The sequence below is a fragment of the Camelus bactrianus genome, chromosome 3 (assembly GCF_048773025.1).
Source record: "Camelus bactrianus isolate YW-2024 breed Bactrian camel chromosome 3, ASM4877302v1, whole genome shotgun sequence".
Lineage (NCBI taxonomy): Eukaryota > Metazoa > Chordata > Mammalia > Artiodactyla > Camelidae > Camelus > Camelus bactrianus.
The window spans coordinates 91,692,549-91,716,638 of NC_133541.1; the positions used below are offsets into that span (position 1 = coordinate 91,692,549).

The following is a 24,090-nucleotide window of genomic DNA, read 5'->3' on the forward strand; positions in this document are numbered from 1 at the left end:
GAGCTTATTTCTCATTATTAAAGTTTCAGGTTCCCTCAAAGCGGGGTCTCTCCCCGTAATACAATTCCCTGCATGTGCAGGTACCAGCTGGCTCTCTTCACGTCACCCTGAGGGATTTGGGGCGCAGGGAACTGGTGCAAGGAAATGCTGATTCCCTGGCTTCTGCTTTTACTGTAAGTAACAAAGTCCTTTGTCTCTAACCCGGGAGTTTCTGTCTTCTGCCCTGACAGGTGGCAGGCTAACTCGGTAGATGGTAAGTAGAGTAAAACCTCAAAACCTGCACAGTTCTTGACACTTACCTCATTAGTATTGTCACCTTCATTATAATATGGGGAACATTTTATTTCTAGATGGTCCCTTACTGTGTATATCCTTTAATTTAGTTGCTGGGATAGAAAGTTAGCCAGTGTCAGCACATTGTATATAAGATACTAGGGGATTAGGGGAAGGAATAATTACATAGGAAGAGGAGACACTCTTAATCCATCCCTTGATTCCTGAATCCATGGATCAATGTAGAAATATCACCATTTATTGGTCAATGAATCAGACCACATATAACATCTTAGAGGCCCTCCCAAATGTTTTCATTCAACTCATGCCATAATTGAATATCTGGGGGGAAAAAAGATGTTGCATCATTCTCTTAGGCTGTCTGTTCAGGGTGATGGGGAACATGGTAATACCAGAGTTTCATGTGAGCATGAACCCACTGCTACATTTTATTTGCTGTAATATGAATTCCCTGAATAGAAACAATACCGTATGGCATACCCTACTGCTGAACAAGGCATTTGGCAAGTTCATGGATGGTATTTTGGCAAAAACTTTGCAGGCTGGGGAGGCAAATGCATACTCGGGGTAAGTGACCATTTCCATGAGAACAAACCATTGTCTTGTTTTGTGATAGAAGTGAGCTGATGTGATCACACTGCAATCAAGGTGTTTTGACTGGATTGGCAAGGACTTGGAAGGAATGGGAACATGGTTTGAAAATTGGTAACAAAGAAGTTTGGAGGAAAAGGTATGTAGATAATTTACATTCCACTTGACTGCTCACCAAAGAGCAGCACCCTCAGGAGAGAGGACGCAGCCATCAGGTGGATAAGATGACAGGTCCTGTGTATGCTGACCAGTCTCTTTCATCAGCCACCTTTGTCCTTGCCCAGTGGGCCCAGGAACAAAGACAGTGGTGGCAGGTCTGGAGATTATGCATGGATTCAGCAGCGTGACCTTCCACTCACCAGGGCCAGTCTAGCTGCAGTCACTGCTGAGCGCAGCCTAATGAAAGCAGAGAAAGTATTATTTCCCAGTATGTTGCCGTGCTATAGGAGGACTGGCCCTCCACCGTGATTGCCGTATGATTGTATTAGCTCACAGCTATCACAAAACAGTGGTTTGTTCTCACAGAAATAGCCACGCACCCTGATTTTGCATTTGCCTCCCCAGCCTGTAAATTTCTGCCAGAATCTATCCTTGAACTTGCCAAATGCTTCATTTGCTGTTATGATTTTCCATACAATATTGTTTCTGTTTGGGGAATTCATAGTACAGCAAACAAATGTGGCAGTGGGCTCATGCTCATGTGAATGTCTGGTATTACCGTGCTCCCCATCACCTTGAAGCAGATGGCCTAACAGAGTGACGTAATGTTCTTTTTTTTTTCAGTATTTGGTTCCAGCACCAGCTGGGTGAAAACATTTTGGAGGGCCTCTGAGATGTTGTATATGATCTGATTCATCGTTCAATACGTGGTCATATTTCTGCCTAGATTCATGAATTCAGGAATCAAAGAATGCAATTGAGAATATCCCCTTTTCCTGTGTAATTTTTCCCTCTCTCATCTGATTAAGTTTGTGATAATCCAGTGCAATTCTCCAAAATCTGTCTTCTGTAGAGGAATACAGGCCAAAAGAAAAGAAAAGAAAAGAAGAAAAAAGACAAAGACTTTCATTCCTGCATCATTCAGATCTTTCATGGTAAAAATCATTCTCAAATCTCTCCATGAGTGCGGTGTTGATTTAATTTCCAATTTTGGTATGTAGAGGCGGTTCTAGGGACCTGTATGGCCTTTACCATAAGGGCCCTCATTCTACAGATCATGGAACCAACAAGAGGAGCGAGGGCCCTGCCAGTTGCTGAGTATTTCGACTCCAGATAAGCCCTTCAGAATCAGGGCAGAACTGTGGGGTAGGTTCAGAGACTCTTTGGTCCAGTCTGAGCCAGATTTAATCTGAACCGTGATTACATTATCTGACTTCCACGAACTCTTGCTCTGTGGTTGGGCCTTCACTGGCTGTTTAGGGCCACCAGGAATTCTTACCAGTTCAGAGCCAGTAATCCAGTAGTCATCAGAAAGTCTGGTGATTTCTGTCTTCCCAGTGCACAGTTCCCATCAAGGAAGACTAGAAGGTAGATTTACAGTATGGATTTTGGACGGTGTAGCAGAATCTATCCTCTGAGATATCTAGCCGCCCCCCCCCCCTTTATTCAGAGTTCTGGGTCTGTGAACCTGCTCTCATGTGGAAATTGATCAAGGGAAAGTAATTCCCTGGTGTGGTGATTCATATCAGACTTCTTTTCACTAAATCTAGAAATTAAATGCTTATCTGGATCTGAGACGTTCCTAGATTGCCCGTCTATTTCAGTTCTATGGACTCCATGGCCCACTAGCCAGTACCAGAAGTCTTTGCAGGTCAGACCATTGCCTTTACGCCTTTGACTCTGCTGCCCCTCACAGTAACCATTCCCGTCTGGTTTCTGGGAGTGAAACACAGCCTTTTGGTTCCTGCCCTTGTAGAATTCCATCATGCTCATTAAATCAAGAAGCTCAGCTCTATGACAGCATCTCCCAGGGTCATTTCTGGTTTTCAGAGAACAGCTGCTACGAAGTTACTTCAGGATTCCAGTACCATCTTCATCAGTGTATTTTTCAAGGCCTGAGGAAGGGAATGCCCTTTGGACCCTCTTAGGGGACATATGTAGCAAGTGAGTAATGAGCACATCTGTCGTATTTAAGAAAATGATCTTTCTAAACACTTGTGTACTTTCCTCTTTATTTCATTATAACAAGGAAGTTTTGGCATCTGTTTCATTCAGTGTGGACCATGCTTGAGTCTAGTTTTCAGACAGATTATTAGAGTTACTCCCAGAAACGTGAACTAACACCTGGAATCCAGGAACCCTGCTTCAGTGAACCCACATCAAAAACGTTAGGCTAATAGAACATTGTATTCTTCCCACAATAATATAACACCTTTAAGAAATACCCCTCTACATATACCTTTGGTTTCAGTTAATGTGAAATGGTGAAATCTTGCGGTTCCTTTGGCCTGTATGGTAACACCTCACAAGTCGTACTTTGAGCCTGGTTCTGGACCTTCCAGGACTTGAGTCTGGATTGGGATTTAGAAGACATCACAGATGGTAGAACACCAGCAGTATCGTTAGGAAGGTTTTATTTCGAGGCTGTCATAAAAGCTTTCTGGTTTTCAGCTTAGACCTTGAGCTGTGAATGTGAAACCCCAGGCTTATCATTCTCTTCCTCTAAGTTCTCCAGCGAAGTTAGAAGCGGTGACTCAACCCCACAGTCCTTACTCTTTTTCTTTCTATGAAAAAGTTCTATTGCAGCCAGTGCCCGGTAACCCAGGGCCTTGCTTTTTGTAGACACTTGACCCTGGGTTATTATTGGTGAGAATTTAAGTAGTCATTTTGCCACCATTTGTCCTGGATACCAGGATCCCCCTGACTCCTGGGAACAGAGTCATTAGTGCCTTTAAATCCAGTCAGATCTGAAAACTAATTCCAGATTCTATTTTTTAAATTCTGCTCCTTGAAACATTTCTGGTAGCAATAGTTGCCGGGGTCCCGTCGGCAGAGCAGTGTTGGGTGATGACGGAGCTGACCTCACGCAGCTGCAGGAGGAGCTGGGAAGCAAAAGTCCAGAAGAGGAGCTGGGGGGTCAGAGCAGTCACAGACCAACCTGAGCAGCCAGGCACAGCCGGGTAAGTGTCACTCTGAAGAGCTGATTTGTGCGGACGTCCATGAGATGCTGTTACCTCTGTGTGGCTTCCTCCTTTGTAAGTCCACAGCCAAAAACTGGATTGTGGGTCTGAGTTTCCTGACAGTCGGCAGGACCAACAGTGGGCAATGAGAAATGGGCACAGAGCTCAGGAGAGCAGAGTCAGTCTAGAACCTGCCAAGTGCCTATGCCTGGATCTGTCACTGCACCTGATGAAAAAGAAAGAAAAAAACTTTCAGATTAATGGATGCTGCTTCCATTTTGCCTTCCCAATTTCACGCAAGGTTCTCTTGGCCAGTTCTAACCCAGACTCACGCGAAGAAGGGGATGCTGGAAAGTGGAGTTTTCTTTTTAACTATGGATGGTTAATAAGACTTTAATTTTCTTCTTTTTTTCCAGTTAGTTTTATATTGGAGGCAACTGAAATGAAAGTTTGGTTCTTATATGCTCTCAAAGTAATAGTGAACCATTTTTAACCACTTAATACATGCTAAGCTTTCTCTTAACCACTGTGGCTATTGAATGTCACAGCGCCCTTGTAAGCGACCATTCATGTCTTCACATAGTAGCTGAGGAAACTGAGGCCCAGAGAGATCCATCGCCTTGCCAAGAACACAGTTGAGTTGGATGTAACAGAGCCAGTCTGAGTCCAAATTTGGGCACTCAACCTGATTACCTCCCTTGTTTACCAATTTTGAAAATGTTATACCATAGATGCACAAGGATTTATAACCTAATCACAGGCTTCCTTTGTAATCACAACTGTGCAACTAATTTGCAAAGTCAGGTAATTTGAGGAACCCCAGCTGCTCATCTGGATATTGTCCAGGATTTTCACGTGGTAATACTTTCAGGCATTCAGTTGGTTATTGGTGAAAGAAAGAAAGGAAAGAAAGGAAAGAAAGGAAGGAAGGAAGGAAGGAAGGAAGGAAGGAAGGAAGGAAGGAAGGAAGGAAGGAAGAAAAGAAAGAAGAAAGAAAAGAAAGAAAGAAAGAAAGAAAGAAAGAAAGAAAGAAAGAAAGAAAGAAAGAAAAGAAAGAGAAAGAAAGAAAGGAAGGAAGGAAGGAAGGAAGAAAAGAAAGAAAGAAAGAAAGAAAGAAAGAAAGAAAGAAAGAAAGAAAGAAAAAAAAGAGAAAGAAAGGAAGGAAGGAAGGAAGAAAAGAAAGAAAGAAAGAAAGAAAGAAAGAAAGAAAGAAAGGAAGGAAGGAAGGAAGGAAGGAAGGAAGGAAGAAAGAAAGAAAGAAAGAAAGAAAGAAAGAAAGAAAGAAAGAAAGAGAAAAAGGAAGGAAGGGAGGGAGGGGGTGAGGGAGGGAGGAGGGGGAGATAGGAGGGAGGGAGGAAAAGGGAGAGAGGGCGAGAAGAAAAGGAGAAAATACAGTTCATTAATATGTAGACAGTTTTGCTTAGTGAACTGTATTGAATTCTATTTGTATAATTCACATGGTTCAAAAGACAGTAATTTCGGGTCCAAATCCACAGGGAAATGATGCTTTTATTAAAATTTGCTATAAAGAAAGAGGACAAATGATAACATGCATGGTAAGAGTTGAGAAGCCCCCAAATATCCAGATTTTCACCAGATTGTTCCCGCAATATAACTCGATATTTATATTTATTTACACTCTTTGCCACTCTGGAATGAAGGTGTTAGTGACAGTAAAGAAAGAGAAATCCTAAGCTAGTATTGTCCAATCACTCTCAGGTAAAATTTTGTGTAGAGTTAAAAGGACAACGGTGAAATGTGTGTTGTGTGATCAAATCAGCTTGGCAGATACTAGCATCAACCAAGCAGAACCTGCCCGAGTCATCCGTGTGAGTGTGTGCATTATGAACTACCTGAAGAGAGTGTGGAGTATGTCACAAGCATTTTTGGCAATGGAATCCTTTTCTCACTGGGCATGGTTGATTGCAAAACAGAGCACTAAGTATTTTTTTAATCAAATTTAATTGAATTAGCCAACGAGAGTTGAGCCCTTCTTAGGCTCCATGGCAGGCACTTTTATTTACTGAGCAAAGGGTTTCATGAGGGTCTTCGGACGGACTCGAGAGGAAGGAAGCACCCAATAGAGATGCTCTTTTGTAACATACCCAGCACAGGGGCTCATAAAAGAGAAGTGTGAAACAGAGTATCAAAAGATAGATAGGAAGAGTCTAAACCAATTGCTCCTGAATTTCAATGGAGGGGAAAGTCATTTCCCCTACTAGAGGAAATAGGCAAAAATTCGGTGAAGGGCTGGGTCTCAGCGACGGCCCATAAGGTGTGATTAGGAGGGAGTCGACATCCAGGATGAGGAGGAAATGCTTCCACGCGGAAGTGCTGGCCTAGGGGAGGCACGATTTGGGGGTGGCGCGCAGGAGGGGTCTGGGCAGTGACAGGAGAGGGAGGAGAAAGGTGATTCCCTGATTGTCGTCACGCAGGCTGCCCTCAGGGTAACAGTGAAAAGTAAGACCCAATGGTTTGGGGATGACAGCTGACAGAGGACGGTGGGAGAAGATGGAGAGTCCGGGACACAACTTACAGATGGAGAGAGGCAGGACACAGCCCTGTGGGCATCGGGAGCCTGGTGGAGGGATCTAAAGGCAGGACGCCTGAGGGAAACTGCAGGCTCATTTCTCCTACCTCATGCTTTGGCTAAGGACAAGGTCTAATCAAATATATTTGGATCTGGGGTTTGTGTCTCCACTTGCCAATACAGAGAGCCAAAGAGAAGTAAGGTTCTTCTTGAAGATGTGTGTTATTCCCCAAAGAATCTTTTAGGAAAAGCAAACAGCTTGAGAAGGATTTGTTCATTAGATGTATTCTGGCAGCAGCCAGAAAAATCCAGAAAGTTCCTAGGACATGCACAGACACATAACACACTTGATTCTTGACACACTTGTGGTTTAACTCTTTTGTTATCAGCCGTCATTATAAAGTACATCTCACTTTCTCTAGTAAATGTATTGATAAAATCGCCGAAACGTATTTCAGATATTGTAAGACAGTGATAGATTTTGGGTCCAAAAATTCTTACAGGAAACATGAATTGTTTACTCCAGTTTATAGTTGTAAGTACGACAGATGATTTTTCAACACCCTCATGCTTATTGCTGTAAGGAAGGTAAGTACTCTCTGGTGTCTTGCTTGATTCAAGAACATCCTGGCTGCTGGGTCTGATAAGCGATATGGCATCCCCTGGCGTCTGGTGCTGATACATTCCACGTGTAACCCCGTTACCCCAAAAGAGAATCCTTCCTGGTGAGTCGGATGGGTTCACAGAGGCGCAGATGTAACAGACAACCTATGTCTTGTAAAAACTGCCCAAGTGTCTAGCCTATACCTCCTCACAGCTGGAAAGGTTTCCTCTTTCTCTACACGAATAGCCATCCTTCCCAGTGAGAAGTGTGGATTGCTGACGGCAGAGTGGTTTGTAACGAGAGAGCTGATCTCCTTTAAAGTCACCACCACTTCCTGGCTGAGGACGCGGTCCCTAGCCTCACTCCCACCTGCCTCTCTGAACCGCCGATGGGTTCACCTAGGACAGCACGTCATCCGCACCCAGCCGCCATGTCCTCCTTTGGTTCCAAATGGACTTTGTGATGAAAACTCATCAGCGGAGTTCAGACGGCTAAGAACAGAGGCAATGAGACCTCAGCTAGCAAACGGGTCAAGGCAGTCATTTGGGGCACTGCATTACTGAAACAAACTATAAAGCAAATTCTCGCCATTTCCCTGCTTGAGCCGAGGCTGACTTAGGTTTCACATGAGCCTGAGGCTCTGGGAGTCAAAACATGAGAAGAAACAGGATCCTGCCTATCGCATGTGAGCCTGTGCGGGCAGGGCCGCGTCCGCTGGGGCAGCTCAGCAGTGTTCAGACAGAAATACTAAGCAGTGTCTCCCTGCAGGTGACTGTTTCATGTGCTGCAAATTATGGACTATGACCCTGAAATTCGGGCAGCCTTTACGCAAAGAGTCGTTCCTCTTACACTGTTACTGCTGACACTGTATGGAGAGACACTAAGCATTGCACGTACCTGATTTTGGCATCCTAGTAAATTTAGTGAGCACAGGCCCAGCCCTTCCCATTCAAGCACCCTAAATGCATGTGTGTGTGTGTGTGTGTGTGTGTGTGTTGTATGTTGTGTGAAAAGTAAGGCGGGGTGCTACATAGTTCCTGTGTGTCAATGTGTCATTTCGAGAGTGGTTTCTGAGCGCAGCCACAAGACCTGGTTTCAGATGCCAGTCGGTTGGAGCGTCCTCAGGCTCATCCATAATGCATGGCGCCGACAGGCCCAGCCTCACATGCTTTTGTTTTCTGCTGCAGATGAAGGGAGACATGGATCTCTCCGTTTTGCCAAATAACAACCATCCTGACAAATTCCTGCAGCTCGACGTGAAGTCATTAATGAGGAGCTCAGCCCCTGGGCAGGCCGGCCTGGTGAGGTTTCCGGGAGGGAACTACCCCCCCGCCGCGCAGCACTGGCGGAACCTCATCTACTCACAGGTGAGGGCTGTTCACAGGGAGCTCGTAAACATGTGGGTGGGGACCTGTTTCTTTCTGCCTCTCTGCCTTTGCATCCTTTGTGTGTAAAGAAGGCTGCAGGGAAGAGAGCAGAAGGTGCTGCTCACTCTTGCCAGAGGAAGTCTTTCTCCCTTCCTTAAATTAACATCAGGAGACTTTGTCTGATCACTTCGTAAACTCTGAATTTCCCCAACCCTTTATTTCCCTCTAAGCACTGGCTTCTCAGCCTGTCTTCATTTTAGATTTTGCCAAGCCCCCCTTTTATTCCTTTCCTTCAGATTTGTTTCAAATCAGTAACTACACTTGCCATTGAGGCTCTGGGGGCAAAGCCTACCTCTGCCTTTCAGGTTAGTCTAAGCCTGAAGCATCAGAAACTTACACAGCGGGCCCCCTGCAGCCTCCGAGACAACAGAATCTTGCTTCCGCCTCCTTTAGACTGGCTCCCTTTCATCCCATGCAGAGAAGATTCCAACAGCAAAACAGTGGAAACTGGGTGATGGAAGGAAAGCAGAGAGAGGGCACTCTCCGCCTTGGAACGGTGCTGGCTGTTATTTTAGGTGGCCGCGTTTTCCCCACGCGTCCCTGCGGACAAGACTTAACAATGCACCTTCGGACCCAGTGCAGACCTCCTTTCCTGCTTTCTGCTTTCGCGTCTTCCCTCTTTTTGCTCACCAGAAGAGAGGAATAAACCTGTGATGAGTTCCATGTGCTGAAAGACACATAAAGCTCTTGAAACAGGAATAATCACTGTTTTAAGATGTGAAGGCTAATGGGGTTAAGGGTTAGTCAGTTGAGAAACAGGAAGAAGCGTTTCATTTCAGAACAGTGTGACTGACCTACAAGCCCCTGCAAGTCATTAAGTCCTTTGGAGTGGCTCAAATTCCCTGGGCAGAAATTTGTTTTCTTTTAAGAAACAGTTGCTACTCATGAGTCCTGGTGTAGAGTGACTCCTTTGTGGCGTGTTTGTGGGCTCCTGGGGACCTTTATCATGAGATCATTCAAAATCAAGTACACTTGGATGATTATGTAAGTGTTTCCTCCACCTATGAGGTTTTTTATTTATTTCCATTGTAAGGCAGCCTATTATGACAACTGGCTTTTTATAAACTTTATATCCTTCCCTTTTGTAATCCTCCAAACTCATCCATACACACCTTTTTGGTGGTGGTTCTTTGTGTTTTGTTTAGTTGGAGCTAAATGTGATGAAATTTCTCCTTTGCTTTTCTTATTGTTTATATCATGGGATAAAATGATTCAAAAATCAGTTCAGAAAACTTTGGCCCTCCTGTGCTATGAAGTTTAGTCTGAGAAAACATATCCAATGAATTCCTTTGAGGTTGGAACACACCGATCTAACATCTTTTGTTTAGTACTGGAGTTGACCGACTTCCTTCATGTGGAACCTCCCGCTTTAAAGCTCTGTTGACTGTTGTTCCTAAAGCTGAATGAAATGCAAATTTTTAAAGGGCTTCTCTTACAGCAGGCCCTGAGGTGTTGAAATAGTTATTCAGAGCAAGCCAAGAAGGTAAAAATCTGCTTCATATGTCTTTGAATATGTTATTGGTAATTGTAAACTGCAGAGAAGCTTGATTTAGTCATTCCTTTGCCCTAAAAAGAAATATTCAATGACTGAATCAAGGCCAATTTACTGCTGAAATAATGCATGGAGAGGAGGAGGACTCAGTCACAAATTTAGATAGCTGGGTAGGCATGGCACAAGTTACGAGTAACAGCAATTATATTCACTACTTTAGATTGCAGTATGTCAGTAAGTAGTCCTTCTTTCCTTGACTGGATCTTAAAATCCAGGTGTGATATTCTCATTGATAAAAAAAATAAATCTAAAAGAAATGAGTATATGAAAGTTTTAAGTAGCCATAATGATACCTAGAATAAGGCACTGAATGTGTCATGTGTATTGAGGAGTTAGAGATGCAGAAGGTGGCAGGCAGCTGTCCAGTAGTTCTTAATTTAAAACCCTCAGTCTGTTGGCTTCGTGTCTCACTCTGCTGGGGAGACATTAAGCCAATTGAAAGAACACTGAATGAAAAGATTTGGTTTCTTGTCTCAAATCCACAGTAAACCAGTTTGAGAGACATCAATCATGGTCCTTGCTCAGTTCATGCCTCAGTGTTTCCACTTGCAAAATTAGAATAATATTTCACTCTACGTATTTCTTTAAAAGTGAGAGCACATAAAATAATGTAAGGTAACAGCAACTGATTTCCTGTAAGAGTACAAGAAATGTGTATTGCTGTTATTATTATTACTGTTAGTATCATCATCATCATCTTCGTCATTTGCTAGTATTCCAAAAATATGTTAAAATTATCCTTTCATTAGAATTTGAAAAATACCACTTGCATTTTTTAAAATTTATACTGTGAATGGATGGGTGTTTGTGTGTTTGTGTGGATGGTGGTGTCGTAAGATGTCATCAATACATCTGTCAAACTATGTCGCTAACTCAAGCAGCTGACTTTATACCCACGTAAACTTTATATGCACACAAACTTCAGAGTTGCGTCAGCTTACCGTTTGGTCTCACACCACCCGGGTGCGTGGTGTTTGGAGTTCAGACTACTTTATGGATTATCAAAGGACTTCACCTGCAAACATAGCCTTTACCATTGGTAGTAACTCAGAGTTAAAACAAACATTAGATCCCAAATATGAAGTTGAATTCTTCAATATCTGCTTCATAGTATATTCATGATTTATCTTCTAAGCCTTTTTTAAATTCACATTCCACATTCAGAGGAAATTCTCTAAGCCATTTTACATGAGCTGAAGCGGTACCACACATATAGAGAAGTTAGCGTCCTCAGGCACGCCGGGGTCTCCAGACACTGGGCATTCCCTCTGCGTGGATACACAGATCACCTGTAATTGCAGAGAGAGAGTACAAGCAGATATTTCTTGATTCCACTAGATTATATTTTTTCTTAAATTCTTTCACTAGAGAAATAAGCTTCACAATAATTTTTTTCCCAATGCAATGAACAAACTTTCGCCAAAATCTAATGCTTCTGGTTGTTAAAATAATTGGAGGCATGTATCTGATGAAGGCATTTGGAATTGTATTCCAGATGTTTTCAATCCCTTTATAAAACGAGGTCACGAAAGGAAAAAGCTGGTTCCTTTTTTATTTTATTTTATTTTTTTAGTTTAATGATAAAATATGTTTTTTCAGATATTGTGGTAGGATTTTTTTTTCTGATTAGCAGTTAGACTTCAGAATCTTTTCCGACTAATCTCTTTGTTATATCTTTTCCTGGCTTCCATCACACCTGTTTCAGAACCCAGGGGCTTTCTGTACTAAACCTGTGAACTGGGACAAAAGGTCAAGGGTAAGAGGCTGCTCTTCACTTGCTTTCTAGACAATGTCATTTACTGAGGGTGCTTCCTAATCACTTTTCCTTACTATTTTTTCAGTCTTATGGCTCTCTGTTCCCCTTAAATGCTAACGTCTCTTCTTTCTATCTCAGTTTGTTTTTTTGGTATACCATAACTATGTATAACGATCTGTCTCTGAACACATATGTCATGCCTTCTCTTCTGTCGCACTGTTTCTATTCCCAATACTCCATTTACAGTTTTGGGGGAAAAAGCCTCACATATACCATTTTTAAGCCTATATTTGGGGGGATGTTACAGGACTTTTGAGGTGCTTAAATTACTGTCAAGGAGGTTGGTTGAGGAGCATCACTGAGTTGCTCAGGGTTTTACTTGCAACTATCAGGATATGATTTATCAAGTCACGCTAAATTTATGCTGTTCACAAAATCTCCACTGGGATCAGAAATTTACCCTTGGGTGGTGTGCTGCCAAAAGCAACACCCAGATTGTCCCATCGCACTGCTCCCAGATGAGACCCAAATACCCTTGCACTAAAACCTGTGTCACAGGCACCATGTGCGTCACAGTAGCACATGGGGGGCCCCCCGAGCCCTGGTTACATGAGGGGAAGGCAGGAGAGGAGCTTCAAGAGAGGCCGGGGTTAAACTGGGGAGGCTCAGTGGGTGTTGTCTGAGATTTTAAATTTTATCCTCAAAAGCCATTTCAGCTCCAGCCAGCCATCTTGCAGTATAGCATTTTCATTTTCATTCTGTCCTAAATTTTTAAATTTAAATTTCCATTGTTATTTTAAATTTCCATTATTTCTTTGAAACGTGTGTTTTAATTTCTATAAGATACAGTATTTTACATTATCTTTTTGATAATAATATCTGTATTTCTAACTCAGTTGTCTGTGGTCAAAGAGGATGACCTATATAATACTGAATTGTGAAATTTGTTTTCGGGTCCAGCACATTACTCATTTTTTAAAATACTCAGTGTGTATCTTTAAAATGAGTATTTTCAGTTGTTTAATGAAGACATCAGTATCTGATCAAATTTGTTAGTTTCATTGTTCAAATTCTCTTTATCTTTAATAATTGTTTTGTTTGGTTAAAAAAAAAGTATATATATAAATTTCTCCATATAGCTCTCTCAAGTTTTGCTTTTTAAATTTTGAGACTATTTTATTAAATGCATACAAATTTAGAATTACTGTATTTTGCTGATTGTGTCTACATGTATTCACTTTCCAGCAACATTTTCTATGTCTAACAAAGTCTTTTACCTGAAAGTTTATTTTGTCTGACATATATACTTTCTTAGTGTTTAGTCAAGTTAAGTGATGTTGTGGAAACAAATATGCCCAAATTCTTAGTAACTTAACACAGTATTCCCACAAGCTCTTTTATGGATCAAAAAATGTCCTAGGGGCTTGCTTCCAGGTGGAACCCAGGCTGATCCTTCTTGAGGCTGGGTTATACCAGAATCTTTGCTATGCTTGTAGATAGAAGAGGGAGGCTAAGCCCCAGATCTTTACAAGGACTTTCGGGCTCAGGCCTGTGTTCCATTGGTCACACGTCCCAGTCCAGCTTTGTGTGCCCGTGAAGAAGAAATGGGTTTGCTGAGTATCTAGCCAGACTCTGCCACAACGTATCATTCTGCTAAACATATATACACATACATTTCATCTTTCTGCACATAGCATGCACCCTCCCCTGGAAGTACTAATCCCCAGGGGAACCGGGGCTCCATTCAGCAGATAACCCCCTCCACACCATCCTGTAAGCTTTGTTGGACCAGGAATGAAATGACTACACGAGTTCTTCCTTTCTGAACAGAAACAGTGAAAGGCAGCAGTCACTGCTCAAAGGTAATTCTGAGATTCCACTTGGACTAGTTCACGTGGGCCTCCTTCCTTGAAGGTGGGGAAGGTGGTCTAGGCTGTTCTTCTGCTTTTGATAAGGCCTCCTGGTGCGTTGTTCTCCATAGTCCCGGGTTGCACTTCCTAGGAAGTGGAATGCTTGTTCGTCAGTCTCTTTTGACATCAGAAGTGGGCCCTTCTCCAAAGGCTGTTTAGCCTTCAAAGTTTACTCCTATTTATGGACATTTGGAGGTACAGGGCTATTGTTTATTCCATTGGTTTTGTTTTATAAACCATCAAAATCTGTTAGGTCTAGGCTTATGGTTTCTTTGGTAATATATTTCTTACAGAACTTACTGTAAGCTATTTATTAATGTAACCATGTCTGTTTAGTTGCAGTCAGTTCTATAGGTCAGTAAACACACCTAAAGTTCTTTGAAGGTCTAACTTAAATGGGCTTCAGTGCTTTGCTTCTCTGCCTCCATCTCTCCGTCCTTTGACTCAGTGACAAACACCCGGAGGCAGTCAGGAATAGTAGTTGTGAAACCACACCCTAACATGACCTTTACCCTGACTCATTTCATTCCACTAAGAAGTTTTAGTGGGCTTTTTTTTTTTTTCCCGCTCAGTGTATAGTTTCTAAAATAATTCTACGTCTTAGTATTTGGGGGTCTATAAACAGACTTTTGACAATAGAAGGAATCAAATTTCTAGATGCTCTTTATTCTCGTTCACATCTTCTTATAAACTATCCTGTTCTTTCTCTAATATTGTCTCTTTTTTGCATAACACCAATGCTGTGATTCTTGTACATATGTACATAAATGCTCTGATTATTTATAATCTCTCTCCTAGAGATATGGGGGTTTAGATTCCAAGTTACCACAGCTGACACTTACACCAAGCATTTCTCACTGTGTGCTATGAATAACCACCCATCCAGCCTCTGATACCCTTTCCTCCCTTTCCACTTCTTGAGTCCTAAGCCAGTGCCACACATTTTTAGAGTTTCAAGATACCACTTTCCATATTAGGGATTGTATGCGAGGCTACACTGTGATAACAAAATATCAGTAACTAAGAAGAAAACAAATTTCTTGCTCATGAAGAGTCTGAGGAAGGGCAGATGGGTTTGGGGGACAGCCCTTTTGCAAGCAGTATCCCAGGCCTTCAAGTTCTTTCATCCTGTAGCTCTTCCATCTCAGAACTCTTGCTTGCACTGACACAAACATGGAAAGTGAAGAAAAGTGAGCCAAAAATCTTGTTGGAGATTTCAGAGGCCTGACTTGGAAGTGGTTGCTGTTACTTTTGTCCACACATCATCAACTAGCAAAGAGCTGGCCCCAGTTTGACTTCACCGCAGCCTGGGAAAGGCAGTCATCCTGTGCGCTCAGGACGGGAAAACAGTATTGGTGAGCATTTAATGTCACCACAACGCCTGGCTCTTGTTTGTTTATATGTGCCTGCTACATCTTTTTACATTCTTTCACTCCCTTTTTTGCTGAGTCCTTATATTTTAGGTATTTCTCTTGTAAATGTTAGACAATTAAAGTTAATTTTTTAAATCCGATCTGATAATCTCTGGCGTTTAAATAGAGGGTTTAGTCTATTTATATTTAACATGATTATTTCAAAACTTTTTCTATTTTCATTAAGGCTTTCTCCTCTATATTCTTTATTTCAGGTTTCTTACAGATTAATCAACTTTCCTTTATCATTTCTCTTCTTATAGCTGATTTAGAAGCTATAAATTCTTTCTCTATTTTTTAGTAAATATCTCTATCTTCTCACTGAAATGATTTCTTAAAATGTCCTAATCAAATATATCTGTCTTTTTTAAACTTTTTACTGCCCAGTTTTAGTTGTCTCTTATCTTAAAACTCACAAATTAGCAATTGTTTCTATTTTACCATAAAACCAATGCTTAACTTACATTTCCACATATACTTATTATTTTTTTATTTTGTTCTATTTTTTGTTTGTTTTGCTTAGCATTCCTTCTTGCATCTCAATCTTTCCTTGTAGCATCAGGTTTCTTCTTCCTAAATTACATTTTTTAGAGACTCCTTCATTACTGGCCTATTAATTGTATACTCTCAATTTTTGTTTGTCTGAAACTATTTCACTCTTTTTGTTAAATGATAGTTTACTTACACATAAGTGGCATAAATGGATAAAGTAATGGTTAATACAGAAAAGCCTAGGCAAGTTTTGAAGTGTTACTTTCGTTAAATAAATATTTTTAAATATAAGTTATTTTATAGTCCATATAATTAAATTAATGGGTTACTGTTGTGTTTCCTTTTGATAAATGCAGTCTATCTGGAATGTGTAGTGAAGAGTTAGATCAAATATATGCTTTGTTTTCTTTTATAAGAGATGTGAAAAATTTGTCAAAATACAAAAGGACTTCAAACATTATTATTTTCTATTTCTGCCATCAAATTCTTCATAAAGTCATTCTATTAATTTTCCCTTCACATGTCCTTCAGACGTAAAATTGTCATACAGTGCTAAAATAAGTAACACCATGTTCTAGAATAAACCTCAAACTCTCAAGAATATGGTTTAGAATTAAGGACTTGAATGATCTTTTAAAATACAGCTCTGATTAGTTTGCTGGCTTTTTGTATATTTGTTTTTCAAGGTCTTTGTACATTGCAATAGAGTATACTTTTTTCTTTGCCCCCAAAACTATATTTTTCTCATTTATAGAGCTTTCTTATTTAAGGAGCTCAAGGAATAGTTCAGCAGGCAAGAAAACTGACAAAGCCAATTTTTCAATGTCAGGAGAATTACTTCTCTTCAGAGATGATCAAAGATTCCTAGCCTTGAAGAAAAAAAAAAAAAAAACTTGAGTCAGAATTATGCTAAACTGAAACGATCTAAATTTCATATCAAATTGTTTTTTCTCAATTCGAAACATTTTTCATGAGGTCATCCATCTTAAAGACAAATGCTAAGTCAAGATGATTTATTATTTCATTGCAAACTTCAGTATTATATAGAATATAAATTGATTTTGAACAGACCAGCAATGTAATAAAGTCAGAGAAGATCACCAAGCTGATCTCTAAGTATGTAAAAAATGTCTGGATTAAGAAAATTAAAGAAACCTAAGGCCAAAGAGAATGTGAGTGGCTCTATCTAGATGATTTTTTTGGCCTGCCAGCCATTTCAGAAGGAAACTATATATAATCTTAGTTTACAACATAGCTTATATAAACACATATTTAATGTGACCTATATACCCCACCACATGCTGAGGGAATCAGTGCATTGATGTTTATAAATATGACTCAGAGGAATATTAATTGCTATTGAAAGTTCTCTGTTTAGGAAGGCTGAAATATGTGAAACACATTTATTGAAAAATTGCTGTCAATTAATGAAATGTGTCACCAGCTATTAAGGGTCAAACCTAAGTTTTCTGAAGATTAACTTATGTGAAATTCCTCTCCCATAATGCCCCATGATAAATTATTTATAAATTAGTCTATAAGCTTTTTGTTTTTTTCAGTTTTGCTCGGCCAGTAAACAAATTATAATCTCAAATTTTCCTCCCTTCATGATAGTTTTATAGTCATAAGGGGAAAAAAAAAAAGCAAAGTATAAATGTGAAGGTCATAGCAGACACAGAAAAGCACACATTGTATGATTGTTTCCATTTATATTAATGAGTACAGCTGACCTACGCTGTTGTATTTAGGGTACTGGTTCTCCCTGGGCAGGGGGAGAGAGTGACTGCAGAGGAGTATGAGGTGTGCTGGTAATGGTCTGTTTCTTCGTAAAATCTTGGGTTTCTTTGGAATGTGAAAATTTATTGAGCCCTACATTCATAATATATGCACTTTTCTATATGTACACCATGCTTCAGTAAAAAACAAAAAAAATTTTTTTAAAGATCTGAAAGTCAGAATTAGAGCCATCTGATAGCCAGCCGGCCTGTAGATCCGTGCAGGAGTGCAGTGCCAAGCGAGCCCAGTTCCCCCAGCTGCCTGAAGTGGGGGTCCCAAGGGAGCTCCCATGAAAGCCAATACGTATCTAAAAAATGCCCGTTGATCTCAGTATTGCTAGATGATTACAGCAGTGTTAAGTGTTATTTTTATCAATCATGGGATGTGCAAGTAAAAAGAAGTAAAATGTCATTAAATCTCCATGCAAGTGAGCTGGGGAAAATGGCTCTGTTTAGAATTCTACTATTTGAATGAAAAAACAGTATTCTTTTTCTGTAGTTATAAAACAGCATTTCAGTGAATGATTACTGAAGCTGAACAAGATCACATTCAAAGAAAGAACTCAATTAATGACAGGATTCTAGGTCACACTAGATCCTAGATTTCTTTCCCCATGTGTTGTCCTAACCTGTCGGCTCCAGGCAGAATGAGCAAACTTTCAGGTCGGGTTATTTCTTGTTGCCTTCTCTATCATCAGTGGCCCGTTGGTAAGAGAAACCTTGTCACTATGCCTCCTGACAGAGAGAAAAGAAGAATATTACTGCTCAACGAACTAGGGGATCTCATTCAAGGGGTGCTGTCGCCACCGAGGGCCCTCCACCATCCCTGTCGTCGGTTCTGAAAAATAACCCGCTGTATGATGACGTAAGTTTGGAGGAAGCTATGGAAGAAAGGAAAAAGAATCCTTCATGGACCATTGAGGAATATGACAAGCACTCCCTGCATACAAACCTCTCTGGGCATCTGAAGGTACTCAGGTTAAAGAATTAACTCCTTTAATGGATGACAGAGATCAGTTAAATCATCCTGAAAGATACAAGTATTGAGATGAGAGGCACTTCACTAAGCACAAAATCTCCAGATTTCAGGTGGTTTTGACCTCTGACTTCACTTTCTCTCTCCTACTCAGTATTTGTGTTTATTTACTTATCTTGTATTTTACAATTTCAGTAATTACTCGCATCTCTGTAGTGCAGAAAGAAATGATGTGGTAGAAAAGAAAGGTTCACCTGGAAGGTAACAGGTTTTGAAGATTCATTTGCCAGATCAAGTATGTTTTCCCCTAGTTTCATGACCATTTAGGTCTGTGAATACTTAAGAATCCTGTATTCGACATTTATTTAAAAATACTGATTAATTGCTCTGTCTTGGGTGCTGTGCAAGGCAGTTCTCATCAAAGATCATTTTATTTCAAGCCCACTCAGTGATTTAAGATTGCAGATTTACATTCTGGACATTTTCCTGTGTCTCGGTAACAAAACAAAACAAAAACATTTCAACACAGGAAAAGTATGCAATGAACTCATTCACCCAGCTTAAACCCAACTCAGTTTTTTCTCTTTCCCCTCCCCCGGTATCATCCATCAAATAGAGGGTCTAGAAATACCTCAAAAGCAGGGAGACTGGCCCTCTGTTTTCTGAGCGGGCCGGATGCCTACGCAGGCTTGACTTGCCTCTGCCCTCCCCCTAGGGCCAGGAAGGCCTGCATTTCCAAGTCCCCTTCCTTTAACAACGTATGTCTGTTCTACGCCCCAAACCTTAATCAACTGCAGGTTTTTTCTTCTACGGAACAGCATTATGTCCCGTTATAGTCTTTTTTTTTTTTTAAGTCTTTTCTTTTCTCCCTTTTTTTTTTCCAAAAAAAAAAAATTTATCGAATTACAGTTGATTTACAATGTTGTGTTAGTTTCTGGAGTACAGCAAACTGATTCAATTATGTATATATATAGTTTTATATATTCTTTTCATATTGTTTTCCATCATAGGTTATTACAAATTATTGAATACATTTCCCTGTGCTATACAGGAGGACCTTGTCGTTCACCTATTTTGTATCTAGCAGTGTGTATCTGCTAATCCCAAACCCCCAATTTACCCTCCCCCTCCCCCCTTTCCCCTTTGGTAACCATAAGTCTGTTTTCTGTGTCTGTGTCTTTCTGGTTTGTACATAAGTTCACTTGTTCCCCTTATACTTTTATACTTTTTTTTTAGTCTCAAATGTGCACTCCTTGAAATATCTTACTGTCCAAAATTTTTAAAGTTTCTTACTCTCCTAGAGGATTTGGTGTGTCTCCCCGTTACTGCAGCCTCTTTTCCAGAGTCGTTTCCATAACGGATGCTCCCCCTCTGGCGACTGTAATGTTGTGTTTTTCATCAGGCTTATCAGGACCTCTAAGAAATAGCTTTCTACAGTTAGGAAAAATGAACTGATTAATGTCACGATCAGGACTGTGATGGCAGTATCAGTGGAAAGTGCTGTACAGATTCAGAGGGGGACCACGTCCCATTGGATTAGAAGAAGCCTTCACGCAAAAGTTAACGTATGCTGAGCTGGAAGGGCCTGTAGGATTCCAGAAGGCCTAGGGTGTTTGCATCAGTGGGGAGGCTCTCTTCTGTCAGAAGTAACCAGGAAAAAAGGCATAAATACAAGAGTGTGAGATGGCCTGTCAGAACAGTAAGCAGTCCAGCTTTGCTGGGGCTATAGCTGAAATAACAGAATAACGGCGGCAGAGGAGGGGCCAACAAACACTCAAAGAAAATGTTCAGATGTAAGGCTAAAGGAACTGAACATTACTGGCAGTGAGGGGTAACTTGGGGGTTGCACAGTACCATGAGGCATGCTCAGGAGGACTGAGCATGAGTGTGCTGGATGCACTGCTTTACTGCAGCCAGGCTCGCCCCCCCCGCCCCGCGCGCCCTCTGCGTGCACATTCGCTCACCTCTGAGTAGAGGCCCCTCCAGTGGGAGGTCCGAGTACAGACCTCGGCATGCTCTTCCTCAACACTCACCTTGCTTCAGGGATGCTTGTGGAAGTCATGACTTTTGTTTTCATTAGGCTCTCTTCTTACACCTCATGAATTCAACCTCTCTCATCGCATCCCTGCCCATGGCTCATAATTAGCAGCCAGAGCCCCTAGCTTACTTTCTGAGACATTTTCAACCGCTTGTGGGCCGTAAAAGTTCCACTTGCCTTGGCCACTTCCATTTTTCTAAGCTACCAAGAGTTTCTAAATTAGAAAAGAGAAGAGAAGCCCATATTTTGTTACCAAGGCAAGCTCTAAGCAGAACATAGGAGAGAACAGTCTTACGGAAGTTCTTACTGAAGAACGAGGCATTGAACTTGCAGGCTGAGTGCGGGTCTCTGATGAAGACACAGACTAAATGAAGGATAAGGATGAAGTAGGCAAGGGTTTTTAAATCACCGATCCCCCTGCACACATCATCCAAATTTTACTATTTTAGCTTTTCTAAGACTTGAATGTGAGGCAAGAGTTATGTTGCCATCACCAGAGTCCCCCCAGGCTCCCTACGGGCATGCCATTCCTCTCTTAACAGTAGAAGCTGGTTCATTACCCTTGCATCCAGTCATGGAAACTGGCTGACTCTAAGTCCACTGAGACTAGAGAGGCAGAAAGAGGGTGAGCAGCCCAGCTGCAAGCCACTGTAACAATCCAGGTGAGAAGTAATGGTGCCTGAAGTGCGTCTGCGAAAACAGAAATTCAGCATTCACCATAAATGTGCTGTGTGTCTACTAGATGCCAGGCATAGACACTGAATCTTCAGCACAGAAACATAGCAGGAGATAATAGGAAAATACATATATTATATATTAAATACACACACACACATATATGTTTTAAATGTATAGACAGTAGAGTTGGTAGGTGATTTGTTGGACATAGGAGAGGATGTTGAGTTGAAGGCGATTCTGCACAGCTGAAAGGGAGCCAGGGCCAGTGAGAGAAACAGAGCCATGAGGAACAGGAGGTGATGTGGGGTAGGAAGGACATATTGGGTCCTTTCTTCATAAGGGCAGACAGTGCCCGAGCTTCTGCCCGCCTCCATGCCGTAGCCCCCTGCAAGGAAGGCCCGGAGAACAGAAGCATGGTACAGACGCTTGACTCTTGGTCTCACTCCTCCTTCCGTGGAAATCAGCTTCTGGATTTACTGAAAACCTCACCAAACATCTGTATCCCTGCCTTGCCAAATGAATCGAACTGCCAAGACTCATCTAAGGCAAGGAATTTAAAATTTTATTTCAACTCATTAACCTGATTGACAGACACTGTGAGTTGTAAGAGACAGTGAATTGGCTAAAAAATGACAGAAACACTCATGTCTTTCTGACCCTTAAATATGAGCAATTTAATCAATAAATGATACAGACTTCCTAATGAATTCTCGTGCAGACCTCGGGGTGGGAGCTGAGGATTCCTGGTCACCCGAGGCTGTCGCCATGCATTTGTGCTATTCAGGGAAGCCTAGCCTCTCTCATTTGAGCTGTGACACTTAAACCTCACCCAGGACAGTGTGAATATGGATGTAAAGTACTTACAGCGTCTTGATCTGCAATTTCAGTTCGTCTGTAGCACTGATTGATCCTGCTCTCCCTGTAATTTTCTTGTAGGAAAACCCTAATGACCTACGGTTTTGGCTGGGGGACATGTACACACCGGGCTTTGATACCTTACTGAAAAAGGAAGAGGAACAAGAGAAGCATTCCAGATGTTGTCGTGTAGCTCTGATTTTGCTCCTTGTTGCCTGCATCTTGGTTTCCATAGTGACTGTTAGTGCTTTTTTCACCTAAAGAAACCACCGCCGACGTCACCACCTTAAATTTCTTTAAAATCTTTCTAAATAAACATTCGCAGAAAAAGGTGTTCACGGGGTGTGAATGTACTGTTGATTGTACAGTTAAGTGTAACTGTCTTGCAGAATACAAACATTGTTTGAGACACACTGGCTTTCTCTACTTTGTCCTGTGAAACCTTTGTAAGAATTCCAGCCTGAGCTTTGTCCTTTGGGAAGTGGGAATTCTGGGGATCAAAACCATTGAAAAGTTAGTACATAAACCAAAATTTAACACTTTCATAGAGAACAGAACAGCCCCAACAGTTGTCAGCAGCTTTGTCTTAATGCTTACACTATGTTCACCTTGTTTTTAAAACACTGTTACCGCCCTCCTGTCGTCACTAGGAAAGTTGAGTAGATCATTTTCTGGCCAACGGCCAGGTATACAGCATTAAAGCTTCTGGTTGTGCTGTTGAGTTGGATTCATGCTGTTTTATCTTCCTTTATTCCTGTTTAAGCCAGAAAAAAAGGGGTTAGGAATATTTAAACATATTTTTATTTTCCCAGTAATCCTTTATATGCCTCAGTTTTGTGTTGCGATTTTAGTAGACCTAAACTTGGACAGGCCATAGTTCTATAATTAATCACATTTAGATCCAGTTGTGCTTCCTGGCTGATCTACAGTGCCTGGTGTGACCCCTGGTGGCAGTCAGGACAGATCACCAGCCCTGGCCCTGGAAGAGCAGAGGGACTGCTGCTCTGGGAACAGGGCTTGCGTCCTAACTGTGCCTTTTGCTCTCTTGGACCCCAGGCAAGTTGTTCTCTCTGAGAAATTATATCCCCTCCCCAGGAGGGCTTTGCTAAGGACTGAATCAGGGGCACAGGGAAGAGTAATGCCTGAGTCCTAGTGAGCAGTTGCCTAGTTAACTGCGGTTGTTACCACTAATACGGTTTATCAGCACCTGAAGTCACCTTTCATTGTGTGCAGATACCTGGGGATGTGGTTCTGGCCACAGAAGGAGAAACAAGTCACCACCCTTCCCTATGTCCCTCATCCCCACTCTTCTTTCAAGACCCCTCCCCACCCCCAGACTCTCTTGGGCAGAAACATAACAGGGACTTTCTCCTCTTCTCATTAGGTTGTGCCCTTTGGGGTTGCCATATCGTTTTGTTGTATTTCTCTTAAAGATCTTTGAAATACATTACATTAAAGTGCAGCGTAACTGTACAATAAAATCATTGTGCACAAAAATTGTCTTAAGCATGTTTGTCCTTGACTTCTTACTCCTCCTTTGCTCTGTGTTGGTTCTAGTCCCATTTAGAACTGAATTAAGAAAAATCGAAGGTCCTGGGGCTTCCCGAGGGGAGGCGCCCTCTCACCGCTGGTGCCTCGTAGATGACCTTGATGTTACTGTTTTCAAAGCTCAAGTGTTCCCTGTTTGTCTTTAAGGGATTCAAACATATTCAGGTCTCTGCTCCACGCGGAAAGCTCTTCTGCTGCACCAGGTCACACCTGGCTGTCCGGGACCACGTACAAGCAAAACTCCAAGGACATGAAGCAGGGGTAACCATCGGAGAGGTGTGAAGCTGCCCATCCGCACTCCTGGCCTCCTGGCCTCCTGGCCTCATCTCCTACCTTCTCTCCGGCCCGGTCAGGTACCTAGCGCTCCCAGCTCGCTCTCGCCATCCTTTCGTCTCCTCTGCTGTTCTCTCCAGTCACTTCTCTCTCAGCATGAGTGAGTTTATTACATTGCCATTGTTTCCAAACCAGTCTTCATTTTCAGCCTTCAAGGTAACTGAAGAATCAATATTGCACCTCATTGGGTTAATGTAGTG

At 41.7% G+C, this 24,090-nt stretch overlaps 1 protein-coding gene across 3 annotated transcripts; it reads left to right on the forward strand.

Annotated features, from left to right (window-relative positions):
- Positions 1-2: 2 nt before the first annotated feature.
- On the forward strand, positions 3-23,471 carry MINAR2 (membrane integral NOTCH2 associated receptor 2). Of its 3 annotated transcripts, XM_045507866.2 has the most exons (4): positions 3-4,004; positions 8,326-8,505; positions 18,205-18,432; positions 22,091-23,471. In XM_045507866.2, exons 2-4 carry the CDS (start codon positions 8,326-8,328, stop codon positions 22,268-22,270), a joined length of 588 nt encoding a protein of 195 aa, XP_045363822.1. In that variant the 5' UTR covers positions 3-4,004; the 3' UTR covers positions 22,271-23,471. The 3 variants fall into 3 exon arrangements, with proteins under 3 accessions (XP_045363822.1, XP_010969871.2, XP_045363823.1); XM_010971569.3 differs by having other exon boundaries at positions 3-8,505; XM_045507867.2 differs by having other exon boundaries at positions 3-8,505; positions 18,205-18,327.
- Positions 23,472-24,090: the final 619 nt, after the last annotated feature.